This window comes from Chanodichthys erythropterus, chromosome 3 (assembly GCF_024489055.1).
Source record: "Chanodichthys erythropterus isolate Z2021 chromosome 3, ASM2448905v1, whole genome shotgun sequence".
NCBI classification, from domain to species: Eukaryota; Metazoa; Chordata; class Actinopteri; order Cypriniformes; family Xenocyprididae; genus Chanodichthys; species Chanodichthys erythropterus.
This window is the reverse complement of record NC_090223.1, coordinates 2,665,530-2,688,477: the sequence shown is the minus strand read 5'-3', so window position 1 is coordinate 2,688,477 and position 22,948 is coordinate 2,665,530. Positions and strand designations below refer to the sequence as shown.

General features: G+C 39.2%; 1 protein-coding gene and 1 pseudogene across 1 annotated transcript; both read left to right on the top strand.

Annotated features, from left to right (window-relative positions):
• Window positions 1-2,384: 2,384 nt before the first annotated feature.
• Window positions 2,385-12,610, top strand: LOC137015424 (GTPase IMAP family member 8-like; annotated as a pseudogene).
• On the top strand, window positions 8,179-8,963 carry LOC137016169 (GTPase IMAP family member 2-like). The gene has a single exon (XM_067380768.1). It carries the CDS (start codon window positions 8,191-8,193, stop codon window positions 8,734-8,736), a length of 546 nt encoding a protein of 181 aa, XP_067236869.1. The 5' UTR covers window positions 8,179-8,190; the 3' UTR covers window positions 8,737-8,963.
• Window positions 12,611-22,948: the final 10,338 nt, after the last annotated feature.

Sequence of the window (22,948 nt, the reverse complement as noted above, 5' to 3'; positions counted from 1 at the left end):
TATAACTACCTTTTTACTGTACGGTGTCCTTGAGTGTTTTGAAAGGCGCCTCTAAATAAAATGTATTATTATTATTATTATTATTATTATTATTATTATTATTTGCACGCAACATCAATGATATCATGTCACTCTGGGGGTAAATTAACCTTGTCGGGAGGGACTCGGAGTGTGCGCTCGGAGAAGACAACTCGCTCAAAAGTATACGAGAAGAAGGGATGAGGTGACGTCTGTAGGGACAGCGGGACAAGTTCTAAATCAACGCTAAATTATGGTAAGGCAAAAGGTCTAAGCCACCGGAGGCCGATTTAGGTAACGTAAATAAATATAAAGGAAGAGGGGAAAACATGCAAAAGATAAAGGCATGCGGCTATTTCTCATATTGCAATAATAGTAGGCAAATAATAAAATATGGCCTATCACTTATGTTATGTTGCTTGCTATGCTATTACACATTGGCCAACAATATTCATTTTTCTGTTCAACTAGCTTAACCAGAGAGTAAAATGTGATTTTGTAACATTTTTTGTAACTTTTTTTTAAACAAATGTAATAGCCTACTTTAATATTTTATTGTAAAGTTGTGCAATTTTGTAGGATTTATATTTTGTGTTATTTGCCACAATTTGTAATAATTTAAGTATATACATTTATATAAAATAGCAAAATTTTATGTTAAATTCACTTTAATAAAGATCTACATTTATAAATTTCATTCATAGTGATAGACATGAAAAATGTGCCTGGGTTTAGTGGACGATTGCTGCCATCTACTGCAAAGCAAACACGTAATTAAATTAAAATTAAAATAACATGATTTTTTAACTACAGCCACTAGATGGCTAGAGAATGAATCAATGGTTCACATTATAAAATCATTATTATAACTATAAAAATAACTCTATATCAAATTTTAGCATTTTTTTGTACTATCATTTGTACTATCATGGGTATTTAAAGATATTTTTGAAAAATACAATTATTTACAAGGCTGTAGAGAACAGTGCACTATTGCAGACTTATATACTGAGGTTTTAATTACATTATTTTAATATAGTCAGTCGTGAATTAAAGTGGGCCGGTCTAAGGCATGAAACTCCAGGGCTGAAAATGAGTCCCAATCCGGCCCTGAATGCTAGTATAAGCCTGACAACACATTGACACAAATCAGCTAATGCTAAAGTTTTTAAGCCAGGTAACATCAAATCATCAAAAGACAGATTTGCCCTAATAATGTGCTCAGGGTATCTTCTGTTCATTCATGTTTTGAGGATTTCACATTTGGATAAATTGGATAAATTAAAGTTAAACTAGAAGCCTTGGAGAAAATACTTATGAAGGAGATAGCATTGGGAATAAGAGATAAGCTCTTTACAAATAAAGTTGTCATCTGCCAGTTTTGATATTTTAATTTCTTTACCAAAAATTTGAATTTGTTCATTATTAACAATACCAATGGATAATAATTCAACTGCCAACAAAAATAAAAAGGGGGAATTGGACAACCTTGTTGACGTACTCCACGGTCGATGTTAACTCTTTTAGAGGTGTGTACATTTCTGAAATTACAATATTTGAACACAGTCAACTTTGATAATACATCACTCTAAATTGTAATGTAATTGACATGGACTCCCTATAAAGCTGCTTTGAAACCATATGTATTGTGAAAAGAGCTATACAAAAAAATGTGAAATGAACTGATTGTTAATAGTACTAAAATGAAAAGACTACTGTTGTGTTTCTGCACCAAATGTTCTCATTACTTTATCACAATGATCTTGAGTTTGAAACACTGATTATGTGGACTGAAATGTGTATAACTGTAATGAAAGCATGAGATCAGGTTTTGAAAGAATGACTAGCTGAGTTAGAAGTGTGATCAGTTTTGAAAATGTACACCTTACATTGGGCCCTCTGCTTTTTAATGTTTTCCCTCTTGGCTTTTGAGATCACTTGGTCTAAAATTTCATTCTTATGCAGATGATCCTCAGATCTACATTCATTTTAATCCTAATGAAACTGTGCCTGATGATTTTCTTTCTTTCTGAATGCATTTCTAGGATGAAAGAGGGAGTGACAGGCACAATTTTAGTTGTCTTAACAGTGAAAAGACTGAGATTATGCTTGTTGGTTTATTATTATTACTTGTGAAAATACTACCAAAGCAAATGAAAAAACAAAACTGCAATTTGATTAAGAAATAAATAACCATGTCATAACTATGTTCATTAATATTGTTTTTAATTTTCTATTTTGTTAGCACTTTGAGATTTGTCTGCTGAGGGAATCATAAATCTGTAAATAATTTATAGCTTCCACTGGGGGGCGCAGGCTCGTTTCGCGCTCGTTTCATCATCACGTGACTCACTTTTATACTTTCGGTTTTGTTGGTGGTGAACAGAAAATGGCGAAGAGTACAGGTAAAGTTTTATTAACAACAAATTATGTATATTAACATGTTAAACGTTTGTATGATATATCATAATCAAATCTCTTCCTACTTAAGGAATGATTTATTAATGAATTATTAATTTCAAGGGGCGTTTATAAACTGAGAGTACCAAGGACAAATACACATGTACACATTAATATTTTTTGATGCGGAAGTAGGCCTACTGTGTTTTTGTTATATCGCTGTAACTTAAAAAAGTCTCAAAAAACAACACAGAAAAATATCAGGCTTTTAATTAAAAAGATGAAATCTGAATTAGGCCTCACATCTGAAATATTCATTATGATTCTGACAATCAGGTCGCTCATTTCCTTTCAAACATTCATATAAAATCTGTAAAATCAGCACTAAATAACTCTATTTTCATCCGTCAGTGAAATATTGTAAAGCTTGTTTATTTTGTGTGTGTGTGTGTGTTGCAGAAGGCAGAAGGAGTCCAGATTTTCAACGCCCCAGCAGTAAGTCCAATACATGATCTGACTCTTACTGTGAAACATTCATCAGTTACTTTAGTTTACCTATGTTTTATGCTATTAAATGAGCAGGTCGTCAGTTTGGTTTTTCTGTTCTCCCGTGAGAAATGTTTGTTTGTTTGTTTGTCTAGTATTATTTGAGGACACTACTACAGGATTATGCTCGAGCAGAAGTTAAATGTAGTGAATGAAATGCACATGGTTGATTTGTGTCCTCAACATTAGGGTTGTTGATGTTTCTGTATTCATAGTGAATATGTGATGAAATTCAATATCATGTAGCAGTGCAAGGCAAGCCATAGTGTTCAGCAGATTCACTTACAGTGTGTTTTACTTGTTTTGCAGTGGGTGAAGATTCAGATGATGATCAGCTCAAAAGTAAGTCCATCTGACAGAAAAGTGTGTTATATTTTTTAAGATTAGTCACAATTTGGAGCCTTGATTCTGTGTTAATCTTTCATTTGTGTCAGGAATGGTGCCAGTTTATAATTAAATTTGACTTCCATGGAAATTGGTTAAATAGTTTATTTCTGTGACATTGCGGTGATGACAGTCTTTTTGGGAATTGGAAGTTATTTTTTCGGTTTGTGTCAGTTTTTCTGCAGTGAACTGAGCTGTTTGAGTCACTCATTGTGCTGTCCTGTGGACAGAGTTCGCTCTAAATTAAAAATGTGCAAACTGTTATTAAACTACACAATCGTGGGATCCACTTGTTTAAGCAGCAGTGGAGGCAAAACAGAGAGAAATTTCAAAAAGAATTAAAAACAAAAAAGGAAGGAAAGTAAAGAATGTGCAGGAGTGTCATAATTTTGGAAAACACTTTTATCAGAATAATTTTCAACAATCTTGTGTAAATTTTTACATCAATTAGTTTTTTTTTTTTTAAATTTTGCTTGATTTAATGGTTTAATGTTTCATGAAAAAACATGAAAAAAAAAACATTGATATGATAAAAATTGATAAAAAATTGGATTTTTTCAGGGCAGTATATTTATATTGTGCCATATAAAAATAAATGGAACTGTAAAATGTGCTAACATTTAGTATGTCACAAGATCAAAAGCCTCTGGCTCTGAAGTTTTGTCACCCTGATTGAAGATTGAGCGTTAGGGGCGGGGCCATGCTCAGGGCTCCAGTGCGTCATCGACAGTTATATAGCGTTAGGGCCGGGGCCATGCTCGGGGCTCCAGTGCGTCATCAACAGTTATATAGCGTTAGGGGCGGGGCCATGCTCAGGGCTCCAGTGCGTCATCAACAGTTATATAGCGTTAGGGGCGGGGCCATGCTCGGGGCTCCAGTGCGTCATCGACAGTTATATAGCGTTAGGGGCGGGGCCATGCTCGGGGCTCCAGTGCGTCATCAACAGTTATATAGCGTTAGGGGCGGGGCCATGCTCTGGGCTCCAGTGCGTCATCGACAGTTATATAGCGTTAGGGGCGGGGCCATGCTCGGGGCTCCAGTGCGTCATCGACAGTTATATAGCGTTAGGGGCGGGGCCATGCTCGGGGCTCCAGTGCGTCATCAACAGTTATATAGCGTTAGGGGCGGGGCCATGCTCAGGGCACCAGTGCGTCATCAACAGTTATATAGCGTTAGGGGCGGGGCCATGCTCAGGGCTCCAGTGCGTCATCAACAGTTATATAGCGTTAGGGGCGGGGCCATGCTCGGGGCTCCAGTGCGTCATCAACAGTTATATAGCGTTAGGGGCGGGGCCATGCTCAGGGCTCCAGTGCGTCATCGACAGTTATATAGCGTTAGGGGCGGGGCCATGCTCGGGGCTCCAGTGCGTCATCAACAGTTATATAGCGTTAGGGGCGGGGCCATGCTCGGGGGCTCCAGTGCGTCATCAACAGTTATATAGCGTTAGGGGCGGGGCCATGCTCGGGGGCTCCAGTGCGTCATCAACAGTTATATAGCGTTAGGGGCGGGGCCATGCTCGGGGGCTCCAGTGCGTCATCAACAGTTATATAGCGTTAGGGGCGGGGCCATGCTCGGGGGCTCCAGTGCGTCATCAACAGTTATATAGCGTTAGGGGCGGGGCCATGCTCGGGGCTCCAGTGCGTCATCGACAGTTATATAGCGTTAGGGGCGGGGCCATGCTCGGGGCTCCAGTGCGTCATCAACAGTTATATAGCGTTAGGGGCGGGGCCATGCTCGGGGGCTCCAGTGCGTCATCAACAGTTATGTAGCGTTAGGGGCAGGGCCATGCTCGGGGGCTCCAGTGCGTCATCGACAGTTATATAGCGTTAGGGGCGGGGCCATGCTCGGGGGCTCCAGTGCGTCATCAACAGTTATATAGCGTTAGGGGCGGGGCCATGCTCGGGGCTCCAGTGCGTCATCGACAGTTATATAGCGTTAGGGGCGGGGCCATGCTCGGGGGCTCCAGTGCGTCATCAACAGTTATATAGCGTTAGGGGCGGGGCCATGCTCGGGGGCTCCAGTGCGTCATCAACAGTTATATAGCGTTAGGGGCGGGGCCATGCTCGGGGCTCCAGTGCGTCATCAACAGTTATATAGCGTTAGGGGCGGGGCCATGCTCGGGGCTCCAGTGCGTCATCAACAGTTATATAGCGTTAGGGGCGGGGCCATGCTCGGGGCTCCAGTGCGTCATCAACAGTTAAAGAGGGTTAGGGGCGGGGCCATGCTCGGGGGCTCCAGTGCGTCATCGACAGTTATATAGCGTTAGGGGCGGGGCCATGCTCGGGGCTCCAGTGCGTCATCAACAGTTATATAGCGTTAGGGGCGGGGCCATGCTCGGGGCTCCAGTGCGTCATCGACAGTTATATAGCGTTAGGGGCGGGGCCATGCTCGGGGCTCCAGTGCGTCATCGACAGTTATATAGCGTTAGGGGCGGGGCCATGCTCGGGGCTCCAGTGCGTCATCGACAGTTATATAGCGTTAGGGGCGGGGCCATGCTCGGGGCTCCAGTGCGTCATCGACAGTTATATAGCGTTAGGGGCGGGGCCATGCTCGGGGGCTCCAGTGCGTCATCAACAGTTATATAGCGTTAGGGGCGGGGCCATGCTCGGGGGCTCCAGTGCGTCATCAACAGTTATATAGCGTTAGGGGCGGGGCCATGCTCGGGGCTCCAGTGCGTCATCGACAGTTATATAGCGTTAGGGGCGGGGCCATGCTCGGGGGCTCCAGTGCGTCATCAACAGTTATATAGCGTTAGGGGCGGGGCCATGCTCGGGGCTCCAGTGCGTCATCAACAGTTATATAGCGTTAGGGGCGGGGCCATGCTCGGGGCTCCAGTGCGTCATCAACAGTTATATAGCGTTAGGGGCGGGGCCATGCTCGGGGGCTCCAGTGCGTCATCGACAGTTATATAGCGTTAGGGGCGGGGCCATGCTCGGGGGCTCCAGTGCGTCATATACAGTTATATAGCGTTAGGGGCGGGGCCATGCTCGGGGCTCCAGTGCGTCATCGACAGTTATATAGCGTTAGGGGCGGGGCCATGCTCGGGGGCTCCAGTGCGTCATCAACAGTTATATAGCGTTAGGGGCGGGGCCATGCTCGGGGCTCCAGTGCGTCATCGACAGTTATATAGCGTTAGGGGCGGGGCCATGCTCGGGGCTCCAGTGCATCATCGACAGTTATATAGCGTTAGGGGCGGGGCCATGCTCGGGGCTCCAGTGCGTCATCGACAGTTATATAGCGTTAGGGGCGGGGCCATGCTCGGGGCTCCAGTGCGTCATCGACAGTTATATAGCGTTAGGGGCGGGGCCATGCTCGGGGCTCCAGTGCGTCATCGACAGTTATATAGCGTTAGGGGCGGGGCCATGCTCGGGGCTCCAGTGCGTCATCGACAGTTATATAGCGTTAGGGGCGGGGCCATGCTCGGGGCTCCAGTGCGTCATCGACAGTTATATAGCGTTAGGGGCGGGGCCATGCTCGGGGGCTCCAGTGCGTCATCAACAGTTATATAGCGTTAGGGGCGGGGCCATGCTCGGGGGCTCCAGTGCGTCATCAACAGTTATATAGCGTTAGGGGCGGGGCCATGCTCGGGGCTCCAGTGCGTCATCGACAGTTATATAGCGTTAGGGGCGGGGCCATGCTCGGGGCTCCAGTGCGTCATCGACAGTTATGTAGCGTTAGGGGCAGGGCCATGCTCGGGGCTCCAGTGCGTCATCGACAGTTATATAGCGTTAGGGGCAGGGCCATGCTCGGGGCTCCAGTGCGTCATCGACAGTTATATAGCGTTAGGGGCGGGGCCATGCTCGGGGCTCCAGTGCGTCATCGACAGTTATATAGCGTTAGGGGCGGGGCCATGCTCGGGGCTCCAGTGCGTCATCAACAGTTATATAGCGTTAGGGGCGGGGCCATGCTCGGGGCTCCAGTGCGTCATCGACAGTTATATAGCGTTAGGGGCGGGGCCATGCTCGGGGCTCCAGTGCGTCATCGACAGTTATATCGCTTGTCAATCAAACTCCCGGCGAAGGGTCAATTGGGTTTATAACGGGTCTGCTTCTCACCTTATTGATGTTCAGGAATTGTAGTTTGCGAGTAAAGCTGCAAATTCTGCCATTAACGTCAGCTGCTGTAATAATCCTCTGATACGTGCAAGTGAAAATCACTGTGCGGCAAAAATAATAAATCTATTAGGCAGTATCTTAGCGAAAGTGCTTTTCTTCCTTTTTTCTTCCATTCAAAATGTTGCATCATACATGATGTAAGCGTGCTTCGGCCCAGAACGTTAAGTGCAGTGTGAGTGCAGGCCAGCGGGGGAGTGGGGAGGGGGGACAATCACGCTCCATCTCAGTTCAAGGCAACCGTGCCTAGTGTCAGTACAGCCTAATATAATTACCTGTCTTTCACTGAACTCATGATTGCAGAGTTTTGTAAGCCATACTGTGCTGATCGCTGGCAGCCTGAAGAAAAAACTTCTATAATCCCCATCCCTTCCTAACACATAGTTGGGTAGATTACTAGAATGTATATGTGTGAATTTTGTTTGGCAACGGCTTATCTCATACATTATATTACTTTTTACCTCTACTGTTTGTTTTACCTGTTTATTTATTTAAATTTTCACTGGAATGATGAAGGTCTAGCAGAAGACTCATTACATCACCTCTATATAGGACAAATACACTTATGTTAGTACACTAGTGTTTCCCTGCTGTTCCTGGAAGTAATTAAATATTGTACGTCTCTATTTGAAAGATTTTTTATTAAATTTGATATATTTATTAATAATATATTATTAATAAAAATATCAAATTTAATAAAAAAAATATATATTTTTCAATGAGTTAATCAATGAGTGAAGAAGAGCTGAAGAAAGAGATCAAGAAGTGCATCTTCATGTCTGCTCCTGGCCCTCATGTGTTTCTGCTGGTCATCAGAGTGGGTGTGAAATTCACAGAAGAAGAGAAGAAAACAGTAAAATGGATTCAGGAAAACTTTGGAGAAGAAGCTTCTCATCACACCATCATTCTGTTCACTCACGCTGATCATCTGAAGACTTCATTAGATGACTACATCAGTGAAAATAATGATCTCAAGGCTCTTGTTGATGAGTGTGGTGGCAGATTTCACTCATTCAATAATGAAGACATGATTAATCGCTCTCAGGTCACAGAACTGCTGCAGAAGATTGATAAAATGGTGAAGATCAATGGAGGACAGCACTATACTAATGAGATATTTAAAAAAGCCCAGAGAAAGATTGAACAAGAGGCTTTAAATCAAAAATGGTGGGACTATGGGAAAACAGCACTAACAGCAGTGGGAGGAGGAGTAGCAGTAGTAGGAGCAGCAGGAGTAGTAGGAATGGCACTAGCAAAAGGAAAATTTGGGCCATAGTTAATCTGATTAAACAACAAAGTCCAGATCTTCATACACTAATTTCTAATTCAGTTCTCTAAAATATTTAATGACAATTGGATTGAGATTTTTTAAGATTAATATATTATTAATAAAAATATCAAATTTAATAAAAAAATATATATATTTATATATTTATATTTACATACAAGTATACTTGTATGAAAACAGACTAGAGCATTGTAATTCAGTATAAAATGACTGTGTGATTTAAGGTAATTATATAATTTAGATGAAAGCAAACTTACTCATTTAAAGCATAAATAGAGGCTGTTGTCTGCTCATGCTTAATAAAATGTCATCTTTGAAACACAGCTAATTAAAGTGGCGTTCTCTTTCACAGAGCCTGATGAACAACATGATTTAAACGATCTGAGGATTGTGCTGCTGGGAGTCTCTGGTGCTGGAAAGAGTCCAATAGCAAATGCAATACTGGGTCAAGAGGCTTTTAAGGAGAGCAGAACGATAGAAAGTGAGAGACAGAGAGGAAGAGTAGAAGACAGAAACATCTCCATCATCGACACTCCAGGATTCTTCAGCACTCACCTGACTGATGAAGAGCAGAAGAAGCAGATGATAAAGAGTCTGGATCTCTCTGATCCTGGTCCTCACGTCTTCCTGCTCATCATCAACCTGGAGAATTTCATAGAGGAGCAGAGGAACGTTGTGGAGCAAATCCAGGAGAACTTTGGAGCTCAAGCTATGAGGTTCACTATGGTGCTGTTTATTGGTCGAGAAAAAATATCCAAAAGCACATGGATTCAAATCACTGAGAGTGAAAAATATAAAGAGCTGCTGAACTACTTTGAGGGAAGATATCTTGTGATAAACAGCAAAAATGAATGTGATCCCTACCAGATCACGATGCTCTTAAAGAGGATTGATGAAATGATGAAGAACAATGGAGGACAAAACTACAGCAATAGACTTAAACTGAATCCTGGAGAAAAGGATGCTGCAGACCAAGAAGATCTGAAAGAGATGGAAGGACTGATACGGGCGATTGCTAAAGAAAGTTTGCATTTAAAATTAGGTAAATTTTTAGCCATTTGTGGTTTCATTTCTTTTAATTCTGAGAGATTTACATGTAAAAAAGGTAAATTATATGTATGTGATAATCTATGTCTTGGTTGCATGAAGTGGAGACAAACAAAAAACATAATATGGAGGGAAAGAATATTTTAGAACTTTTCTAGAAATCACACTTTTAAAAATTAGCTGACCTCATACAGTATATCCAGGTTTTTCAAAACAGTGGGAACCCAGGTTATTTGAAGGGGAAAAAAAACGTTGTTAAAAGGGGGTAAATTAAAATAATGTTAGTTAACTTATTTTATACTTGTTCTGTCTTATTTTAAGTCATCTTGAGGCCCTCTATTGAGCAAAGACAAAGTGCTGAATTATTATCACAAGTGTAAATAACGTTTTAAACTCCTCTCTCTTTTGCAGATCAGAGGATTGTGCTGTTGGGTAAAACTGGATCAGGAAAGAGTTCAACAGGAAACACCATCATCGGCAACTTTGAGTTTAAACCAAGTGCTTCCTCTAAGTCCATGACTAGATGCTGTCAAAGTTGTGTGACAACAGTGGAGAATAAAAAGAAGATTTCAGTGATCGACACTCCAGGATTATATGACACATCAATGAGTGAAGAAGAGCTGAAGAAATAGATCGAGAAGTGCATCTACATGTCTGCTCCTGGCCCTCATGTGTTTCTGCTGGTCATCAGAGTGGGTGTGAAATTCACAGAAGAAGAGAAGAAAACAGTAAAATGGATTCAGGAAAACTTTGGAGAAGAAGCTTCTCATCACACCATCATTCTGTTCACTCACGCTGATCATCTGAAGACTTCATTAGATGACTACATCAGTGAAAATAATGATCTCAAGGCTCTTGTTGATGAGTGTGGTGGCAGATTTCACTCATTCAATAATGAAGACATGATTAATCGCTCTCAGGTCACAGAACTGCTGCAGAAGATTGATAAAATGGTGAAGATCAATGGAGGACAGCACTATACTAATGAGATATTTAAAAAAGCCCAGAGAAAGATTGAACAAGAGGCTTTAAATCAAAAATGGTGGGACTATGGGAAAACAGCACTAACAGCAGTGGGAGGAGGAGTAGCAGTAGTAGGAGCAGCAGGAGTAGTAGGAATGGCACTAGCAAAAGGAAAATTTGGGCCATAGTTAATCTGATTAAACAACAAAGTCCAGATCTTCATACACTAATTTCTAATTCAGTTCTCTAAAATATTTAATGACAATTGGATTGAGATTTTTTAAGATTGCCATGTTAAGTATATACTATATGGTATGTATATTTATTATTTCATCTGTTGTATTGCAATTGTCAAAACCTGGAAATATATCTCTCATTTTCTTTCTAAACAGCCTAAACAAAAGTGATATTTCATAGACAGAGTCTCTAAGAAACTCTTGACTAAGACACTAAATTAATCTATTACTGTTCCTACATAATTTGTAACACAAACCAGTGGTGAAATATCTATTTAGAAATATTAGACCTTTCCAACAATATATACAGTAGTCAACATTTGAAGTGGATCTAAACCTTTCATCAAAGTTGTCCTAAAACCTTCATCTTAGGACAACTTTGATTAACTTTTCTGATCCACTTCAAATGTTGACTACTGCAGTTTGTCATGATTAGATTAGGATTTAATTGTATATAGTGAAGAAAACATAGGTGACCCGCTGAAGGGACAGTGACAGTTAAAGCAAATAAACATAACCAGAAGAACCGATGAGCACTTCCAGTAACCTATTCTGCTGTGGTAAAGGTCCATAACTTTATTTATGATGCACTTTGAGCTTTACAACTTTGCAGACTGTTTACATTTACATACAGCTACATTACACACTGCATGAAAGCTACAATGATCAGAAATCCATAATAGGGGCACAATAATGAGAAAAAATTATAATAAACTATTTAAGGGCGGATTAGAACCCAAACCTCTGAAATGATTAACAACAGTTCTACCCCCAGACCATTAGGACAAACAAGTGTTTCATGCAGATGTAGGGACTGTGGACGAACCAGACAATTGAATCATTCAGATGATTCTTTTAAACATAATCCTAATTCAGAATCAAGTTCCGACTCCAGTTCGTCTGCAGAGTACATCAAGGCTGATTAATTTTATGACACATGCTTCCTGATAGCAGGAGGAGTGACAAACCAAATGGTCACCCAGGAAGATACGATTCTTTGATCACCCAGATCAAAGAAACAGAGAAAACAATGCAGGCCCCATTTGTTCTCTCAAAGACCTATCCTCACAGAAAACTCAACAGAGACTGTTATACAACTAAAACTGCATCAAAATTGTTCCAAACAATTGTAAATGGACTTATCAAACATCTTTTAACTACATACATTTTACATTATGTGTTCACAAATAGTTATGCATCAAAACACTCAGCAATTCATGTAAATGTGTTAATTCTTGACTGAATGAATGAAAGTATGCTTTATTTTGTCTCTTCCCCCCTTTCCTATATCCTGACTTGAATGAAATCTGTTTAAAATGTATTGTATTCCATTTAATAGAAATTATGTTAAATTGACACTCTCTGCTGAAGCCGGCCAAGGATGTAACACCCATGTTTTATTGGGGGCAGAGAAAGCCCTTTTGAAACAGGACAGTATCTGATTGGCCAAGACTCCTTTGAGGTGTGACAAACAAAGTCTGTCACAAAGTTTAAATAGTCAAACTGCAAGAGAAGATAGAAAGTTTTTTTTTTCTCTCTCTCTCTCTCTCTCTCTCCGAAAACTCTCTCTCCCTCACTTCCGGTCTTACTGTAACGCGTATGAATGAATGTGTGTATGTGCGTGTGTTTGTCTTAGATTAGTTTGTGTTAGAATAAACAAAATCTCCTGTAGATTTTTAAAAGAAAGTGTCTTGTATTATGTGCTTCTATGATTTAATGTCTTAAACTGTTGATTTAAGTTACCTGCGCTAATCAGAAGAGCTTACGGCTCGAGCAAATGAACGCTGGACGAATCAGTTGCTCGGTCGTAAACTTACAACTCTTTATAATTCCCTGATAAATTATTTCATTTGAGCTAATTTTACTTCCTAGGGTGTGTTAGCCCTACACAGATCTATGTATTTATTCACTAATAATACTCTCTATATATGTCAAAAGATCAAAGCAAATTTGATTTCTCATGTCATGACCCCTTTAAAGGTCCCCTAGAACATGTTTTTAAAAGATGTAATATAAGTCTAAGGTGTCTCCTGAATGTGTCTGAAGTTTCAGCTCAAAATACCCCATAGTTTTTTTTTTTTTAATTATTTTTTTTAACTGCCTATTTTGGGGCATCATTAACAATGCACTGATTTACACTCGGCGCCGCCCCCTTAAATCGCGTCTTCCCTGCCACACGAGCTCTGGACTATATTACAGCGCATTTACAAAGTTCACACAGCTAATATAACCCTCAAATGGATCTTTACAAGATGTTCGTCATGTATGCTGTATACATGCTTCGAATTATGTGAGTAAAGTATTTATTTGGATGTTTACATTTACATTCTGAATGAGTTTGATAGTACTCCGTGGCTAAAGCTAACATTACACACTGTTGGAGAGATTTATAAAGAATGAAGTTGTTTATGAATTATACAGACTGCAAGTGTTTAATAATGAAAATAACGACAGTCTTGTCTCCGTGAATACAGTAAGAAACGATGGTAACTTTAACCACATTTAACAGTACATTAGCAACATGCTAACGAAACATTTAGAAAGACAATTTACAAATATCACTAAAAATATCATGATATCATGGATCATGTCAGTTATTATTGCTCCATCTGCCATTTTTGCTATTGTCCTCGCTTGCTTACCTAGTCTGATGATTCAGCTGTGCACATCCAGACGTTCTGCCCTTTCTAATGGCTTGAATATGAGCTGGCAATGGCATATGCAAATATTGGGGGCGGAGCCCCCGACTGTTACGTAACAGTCGGTGTTATGTTGAGATTCGCCTGTTCTTCGGAGGTCGTTTAAACAAATGAGATTTATATAAGAAGGAGAAAACAATGGAGTTTGAAACTCACTGTTTGTCTTTTCCATGTACTGAACTCTTGTTATTTAACTATGCCGAGGTAAATTCAATTTTTGAATCAAGGGCACCTTTAACTCCCATAAACTGTTGCTGTAAACTCTCAGATGCTCAAGATGCTTCAGTGGCAGATCTTATAGATGACAGATAACGGCAGGTACACAGTTCTTGAGCACTTCACTGTCATGTCCCCCTTTCACATAAATACACAACAATGGTGCTACTAAACAGTTCATTAAACACATTTATTTACAGCTATTTACACTACATACAAACAAGAAAATGCAAAGAATAACACCAAACAATTCAATTAAAGATATAACACCAGTTAAATCTCCATTAGAAATGAAAAATGACACTGATTCCTGTTCGAGCACATGATAGTTTGACCATCAGTGCATGGGATTGATCTACAGTCTCTCATTTCTGATCACCACTGAATCCGGATGAGTTTCTCCATTTGCCTCCTGATGTTCATTCTCCATGAGAGCATTCATTTCATGTGATTCTGAGTTCTGGTTTGATCTAGTAACTGGAGGTTCATCAGATCCTGCTGCAGTCTGTGTTCAGAACACATGTATTTTAAATATATTTCTGCTGTGGGATGTCAGTTTAATATGAAGTAAATAGTCTCAGGACTCAGACTGAGACTTTATAAGGCTCACCTGAGCATTCTGAGTTCAGAATAAGATATATTTGCAAAGCATCGTTGTGCTTTTGACAATTACTAAAGGCTGGAATACACTACACGATTTTTGCCCCGATTTTCCCCCAGATTTACAGTCTGAACAAGTTGACGCTAGTTGACAAAAGTCAGAGCCAGTCTGCAGATTTGAGCCGACAGATTCCATGGAAAATCGCGTAGTATATCATGGTCATAGACTCCGATTTTTTAGCTTCAGATTTTGATTCCATCCAGTCGGAGGATATCAGACATGTTTGATATTTTGAGCCGATTTTAGAACACATATCAGCTGGGCCGCATTAATGCACAGGCTTACCTGGGCTTAAGCCCAGGGCCCCGGGCTGAGGGAGGGCCCCGGTGATGCCGGAAAAAATATAACCGCATTGGATAATGCGATGACTGTCCCTTTAACATCGCTTTGCTTTGAATACATGTGCGGTCCTGCACGTGTGCAAGACACGCCGCGTCTAGCAGCAAGCAACTCACAGTATCGGTAGGCTGTTTGGACCATAGACATCATATAGGTAGACGCCCTATCGAACGCTACAGCCTATTGGCACGAACGAGCCGTGGAGCCGCCATCTTGGATCGGTCGCCAGCTCCACTCTGTGTAACTTGTTTGACAGGTGCAATGAGCTGTCAGCGCATTTAATTAATCATATCTCACTGAATACCTAACTGATTTTGACGCAGGGTTTTTTTGCTGCAAAGGTCATTTATGTAGCTATGATACAGGACACATTGTTCAGTGTATTTTAATATTCATAGTAGGCTTAACAGTTATATAATATTCTGATATAAGATATAAAGTGACCAGACATCCAAAATCAAAATATGTGATGTAGGATATAAGGTAATTTATAAATCACACACTATAAATATGATAAAGAAGCAGTAAAATAAGATATCTCAGTAATACTAGCAGAAGTGGGACTCTGCTAGTCTGCTAAAACTCGATTTGCGCTTTGCCGTCATGTGTGTATACATTGCCTCCTGATATCACGTGCACAAACACAAATAACAGTTATTATGTCCGGTTGAACAATGTATGTATTAAATTCAGATTGGATTGTGTTGGTAATAGGTACTTAACGTTACCTAACGCTAAAAGTAAGTTTCGTGCATTGAGTGCATTCTAACAAGTGCTTTCGAACTTCTTTCTGATCTGAATAGTAAGTTATGTGGAAAACACTTGCGAGGTCCGACGGTTAAGCAGAGCGGTTAAGATAAAGGGGCTTGAATAATTAATAATCAATATAACCTGACGAAAAGATATTAATTAAATGTTATCCACATTATATTTCATCTGCAACAGCATTGTGAACTTTTATAACGATGCGTTTGGTCATTAACTTTTAAATGCATCATTATGCAAAGATGAGGAGAGTTCTCTGCATGAAAATGCAGAATCTGCCGTTTTGTGGCAGTTTTGTCACACATTCGGGTCAATACAGCTCACATCGCTCCCAGGTTGAAAAATACGGAAATTCTTTTTCATAACACAATAAAAAAAAAAATCACTGAAGAATAAGTGGAGCTCCACCATGATAGAAAAATTGATTCAGTACTGTTAGCTTTGTCTTGAGAGAGCAAACCACATTCTGCGGTAAATCCGGATTCATTCATTATTAAATATGTTAATATTCATCACTATTATACATTTACACTTTATCCTGGATATGTAGCTGGATTAAAATGCCAGAAGAATTATTGATTATATTACATTAAATGTACATAGCGACTGATAATGATAATTGATTATATTAAAGGTAACAACTTGAACTGGATAATCATAAAACTACACAATTTAACTCCAGTTGTAATCTGTCCATACTGACTGTGTCTACCCACCCCTGTCTATCTCCAAAAGCATTTGCCTCGCATCTTCCACTACTCATCTCTTGCATTTGCTTCGCCTGTCTGTCATGCGTCTTCTAGCAACCAAGCGCATGTTTCTGTTTGTGTTCCGAACAATTTTAAAGTCTTGTACAAGCAGCAACCTCCCCCATTCTCTCGTGAAGCCAATACGGAAGTGACTTAAACTGCGATTCATCGACTGGCCGCTAGGGACAGGCTCCAAAAGAGAGCAGAATCTCATAGAGTCCCATGTTAAATTGGCCAAGTTTATAGCAGAAAAAAACATGTTTACAAGTTGGTTCAAATTGTGGTTTTGGTCTATACTGCTATTTTTGCCCTTCATGACAACTCTGAGGGGGGTGAATTTTTTTATAACTCATCCGTTTAAATTATATTAAGCCTTAAAGTTCTGCATAATTAAGGGCGTGGTCACTTGAGTGACAGGTGCTGCTGTCTGTGAGCCGTCACTTTACCTCAGCTAATTCCAGCCGCTGAATTTGGCATCTCAGCGGTATTTGTGCTTTTTTCTCGATTATATGGCTTGCTGCATAATATTCGGGACTGATGTGTCTGTGTAGATGTGTTCGCATGCTGAAGATAAACAGAACACATGTTGTTGGATCGTGGCATTGGCTGAAAGTTTTGGTTGTGAGATTTACTACAGATAATGGCAGGAGGATATAAAAATCCGACAGCACTGCTTGTATGGAAGGCCGTTTCAGCATAAAATCGTTCCAGCGTTACTCGTCGTAATTATATTTTTACTAGTAACAATTAAATTAAAGAGCTCTATAATTTAATTTTTACTAGTAACAATTGAATTACAGAGCTCTTGATTTATTACTAGTAAAAATACACATTAAAGATATGTGTAATTGCAGAGCTCTATAATTGAATTATAGAGCTCTCTAATCGTAATTGTTACTAGTAACAGTTGAATTACAGAGCTCTCTAATCATAATTGTTACTAGTAAGAATTCAACTACAGAGCTCTCTAATTGAATTGTTACTAGTAAGAATTAAGTTACAGAGCTCTTCAGTTGATTTATTACTAGTAAAAATACACATTAAAGATATGTGTAATTGCAGAGCTCTATAATTGAATTACAGAGCTCTCTAATCATAATTGTTACTAGTAACAATTTGATTATAGAGCTCTCTAATTGAATTGTTACTAGTAAGAATTAAGTTACAGAGCTCCATAATTCAGTTCTTACTAGTAACAATTAGAATTAGAGAGCTCTGTAATTGCAATCTTACTAGTACAAATTGAATTACAGAGCTCTACAATAGCAATTCTTACTAGTAACAATTGCATTACAGAGCTCTGTATTCGGCGACATATCATTATGCTAATCGTGCCTTATGCATATTCAACTGGGGTCAGTGGCGTAACTTTGTTTTACAAAGTGGGTGGGACAAGAATGTGTATGGGGGGGGGGGTATGTTGTATTATTATTATTATAATAATAATAATAAAATATTAAAATTATAAATGTGTTCAAATATGATAGTTTTCCTACATCTGCTATAATACAATGTCGTTAGTCTTGAGAGTATGTACATTAGTTAATAAATACGACGATCCGCCTTTAATAATCGAATGTCCTGATGGGCTAGTGGCAGTTTCTCTGTTGAGGGTGCAAGAGGTTCCCGGTTCTAATCCAGCCATGTGTCATTTTTTTTTTTCTCATTAAAACCAAAGATTTTCATCAGTGATTGTATATCAAGAGCAGGGACACGTTTATATGTATTTTGTTTTTTGTGATTTCAACGTATTGAATAGAGAGTCTCCTCAACAGCGATAGATTGAAGCATAGGCTAAGGTGACCAGATTTCTGAAATGGAAACCTATTTGAGTGATCAAAATACCACCAAAATCTCATTTGTTATTATCTATTAATTGAAAAACGGGGACAGAACATTTTTGATTTTTTTTATTGTTGTGGGTTCCACATTTTACATTAATAAATATTATGATTTAATTTTATTATTAGCATTTTTGGTCTGGTTTTAATACAATTCACCAAAATAACTAGCCAGTAGGCCTAACTACAAAAAACTATTAAACTATTACACTATTTTGAAAAATCACATTACAAAATATGAGATAAATAACACAAATAATATTTGCAACATTTATTACTGAATTTAATATTTTCATTTTCACGAGCTGTTTATACTGTACGAAATTACAACTTTTGTTCAATGACATTTTTATTTTCTGTTAACAGCTTTACTGACATGAAAGAAGCTTTTGTTGTGGTATTCTTGAGGAAAGTTCATAAAATGTAGACTACATTATTCCCACTGGAATTTGTAAAATGTTCTGTATAGCTCCTCTATGGGGGTCCGGGGGCATGCCCCCCCGGAACAAAATTTTGTACATTTTAAGGTTAAATGCATCAATCTGGTGCACTTTGGAAGCTCAAAATTAAGAGCTTCAACCCATGTACAGTGTGCAAATTGAACAAAGAAACAGCATTGACTTGTACCTGGACATTAAAGAGGGTTCAAACATCTTTTTAGTTGTGATATAAAGTCTACATCGTTTTAGGTGTTTTAGGATGCCAAACAATTATTACAATAAAATAATAATGTTTTAGGCCTATATAATTATTCATATGACAATAATATCCATGTAGGCTATTGTAACAAATACACTCTAATATATATATATATATATATATATATATATATATATATATATATATATATATATATATATATATATTAGTTAGTCTACTTTACACAACATATAGGGAAATTAAAATACTAGTTTGTAGCCAATTTCTAAGATAAATCCTTGAGCTTTAATTTTGATCACCAAATCGCCTGCTGATCGTGTGAGCAAAGTGCACACGTCTCTTTAAAACACGCAGCACAGACAGACTGTATATACTTAATCACTGTATTTTGCTGTTTTATAAAGGCACAAAGCCATATCACGGTTTCGATTATAGTTCGTTGGCAAAATACAACGTAGAGACCATTTATGTTTTACATTTTCGGTTAATTATGAAACATTGCAATGTATTCGCGGATTATTTTGAACGAGATAGAAAATGGGGACATTTCCGGGGACAGCTCCAGTCGGGGACAGAGCACCAAAAACCGGGACTGTCCCCGGAAAACGGGGACGTCTGGTCACCCTAGCATAGGCGTAATTTGGGGGTGGGACGGGTGGGACATGTCCCCACCACTTTTTGAAAGGGTCGATATTGTCACCACCACATCTCGCGGATATCTAATACAAAATAAACACATCTAGTTGATTATCAATTTGTGTTAATAATAGGCGATTTGGCACTGGGATGTGTTGTTTTTGAAAAGAGTGCTCGTTGCCGCTGTTATCAGAGGCGCGTGCAACAGGGTTCTCGGCGCTCGTGCACACTGCGCAGTCTTCACACGGATGAGCGCTTCAATCTATAGACCCTTTTACAGCCCACGTGATCAAATAGTTGCGCGCGCATTATGGCAACGGAAGTGGTGTTGTTGCCTATTGGTTTTAAGCAGTGCCCAAGGAAGTCGACCGGAAGTTGAAGTCGGCCGCGTGCCGCCATCTTGTAGCAGAACTTCACTTGCGTTAGCATCCCATTGACTCCCATTCATTTTGGCGTCACTTTGACAGCGAATAACTTTACATCTGAGGCGTTTAAAGACATTTGTCCATTATTTATTTCTAAAGATACACGACAATGTATAAAGGGCTCCATTACCTTCTATGTTACATTATGGCCCCGTAGAAACAGTTTTTGTAAAAATAGGCTAACGATTGCGTCATAACCACTCGACTCTCTGTCGCACAGTAGAGAAATTACCGTACAGACAGGAGGAGAAGCTCGCAGGCAATAGTATGCATTAACTTAATATGGCATACTGGCGTTACATTTTAAAATACTATACAAAATAATTAATCAGAATACTTACTCCTGCTCACTCACGCCAAAGAACTCCCCGCTCAAGCTCGCCGTCTCTGCAAGATTAACGATGGCAGTTTGCACGCACAGCTGCTAGAAGATTTACATCTGTCAGACAGGTTGCTGACGTCATCAAGCTTAGTTTGAGTCTGCGCGTCAGAAACGGAAGTGCTAAAAATCGCTAAAAATGGGCTTCACTTGTCTCAATTGAGTTCCAATGGGGTCGCTGTGTCCATTTCTTTTACTGTCTATGGTTTTAACGTGTTAGCAACTCTGAAAGTTTTTCAGGGCTCTCAAGTGTAACGCACTGAGCGTGACAGTCACTCATTTCGGTCTTTTGTCACGCACTCCCGCCACACATTGTATTTCTCACGCAGAAAAACTATTTTTCATATATTTAATATGCCGCTGCGCCGGGCAGGAATCAAGCGCGTCTCCCCTGGAGTAGCCTGCCACTTATCAGCCAATCAAAAAAAAGAAAGAGGCTACACAGTAGCCAATCAGAAAATAGCACTATTGTATCTGGGTAAGATTTAACGCAACAACCAATGAAAAAAAAGCATATCCTGGAATTGTTCACCATCATCCTCGTTCACCCACAGAGGAAAACACTGGAGCTCTGAGCATCACTTTGAGCAGAGTAAGTCATGATCTCCTATTTTAATGTTACAACAAATTCACAGCTTGTTTGACACAAACAATGACAACTTGACTGCTGTTAGAGAATGTTTCCCAGATCAGCATCAGTTTTTCATGAGTGTCTGAACTTAGTCAACAGTTTTACAGCCTGTTCACTGAAAACACCTGCTCAGTAGTCTAGACCTAACGTTAGTTATATTTTCGTTATCACACGATGACTGACATTTTGTCACATTAAACATCTCTCTCTCCAAATAGGCTTAATAATTTTATTAGCACTAAATAAATTATAGTGTATTACATCGTCGATGTTATTGGTCACTTTAAAAATCATGTCATGTTGTTGGATATTTGTCATTCTTGCCTGTCTTTAAAACTTGAGAGCCCTGGTTTATGTATATATATATAACGTATCTGGCCACTGTATTTGGCCATCTGCTAACGTCTTCTATCCACTCAGCTACACGGATCTGATAGCCGGATACCATTTGATAAAGTCAACTTTTTAAAATAACTTTATCTGTCTGTGTTGCTTAATCCGCTCGCGAAGCTGTAGATATATATATCACTTTCGGAGTTGCTAACACGTTAGACCCTATGGGGAACAACATCGCTTCCGTTGCCAAAATGCGCGCGCATACGTTGCTACGTCATCATTGTGTACAAACAGTAAAAGGGTCTATTGCTGTTGCGGGCACTCTCTATTCGTTACGTTGAAATCACAAAACAAAATACACATAAACGTGTCCCTGCTCTTGATATACAATCACTTATGAACATCTTTGGTTTTAATGAAAAAAAAAAAAAAATAATACAATTATAGAGCTCTGTAATTAGAATTGTTACTAGTAAGAATTGAATTAAAGAGCTCTCTAATTCAGTTTTTACTAGTAACAATTACAATTAGAGAGCTCTATAATTCAGTTTTTACTAGTAACAATTGAATTAGAGAGCTCTCTAGTGGAATTGTAGAGCTCTGCAATTGGATTATTACTAGTAACAATTGAATTACAGATGTTACTCCCCTCGAGTTGAAGCAAAGGCTGCAAAAAGCAAAGTGGTGTTTTACACATAATAATAAACGAAAAATACACACAAAACGAATAAATAAAATGCACATTCAACATGTAAGAAAATACACTTAATTGACTAATTATACATTAACACACGGTCACATACGGCAAAGCAATTAACACGATAAAATACATACCTCATTGGCCTCTCTAACTCAAGAGGAATAAACTTGGAGGGTTACAGTTTCTTCTTCTTTAAACAAAAAGACAATATAACTTCTTAGCACTTCTTATAGGCGTAACTCTTGCAGACATGTAACGCGTACAGCACCTCGTGTGGCTCTTCTACATGTAGTGCACCGGAAAAAATATCCTGATAGCAGCAATTAAATAATTCCCTAGCGGAACAAAAGGAAATAGGTTCCCCCTTTTTCTATGGTTTTAGCTGAATAATATGAAATGAATTGACATGTATTAACAAAAATTATATTGCTTATTTATTCTAACGATTATTTTGAAGATTTTAACTATTTATTAACCTTTTAACTATAAAGTGCATATTATGAACTAAAATATATGAGAGTTGCCTCTGACGGCACAACAGAGCTCTGCAATTGAATTCTTACTAGTAATAAATGAATTGTAGAGCTCTCTAATTGGAATTGTTACTAGTAAAAACTGAATTATAGAGCTCTACAATTCAGTTGTTACTAGTAAGAATACAATTGCAGAGCTCTATAATTCAATTAGAGAGCTCTACAATCATAATTGTTACTAGTAAAAATTGAATTATAGAGCTCTATAATTGTAATTGTTACTAGTACAAATTAAATTATAGAGCTCTTTAATTTAATTGTTACTAGTAAAAATATAAATACGACGAGTAACGCTGGAACGTTTTTATGCTGAAACGGCCTTCCATACTGCTTGGATATTATAACTAAAACTGCTGCACTATTTTGAAAAAATACACTTTGGAC

What these genes read in the sequence shown, in the direction of transcription:
- LOC137016169 (XM_067380768.1), top strand. Translation starts at nt 8,191, where the DNA reads ATGAGTGAAGAAGAGCTGAAGAAAGAGATCAAGAAGTGCATCTTCATG.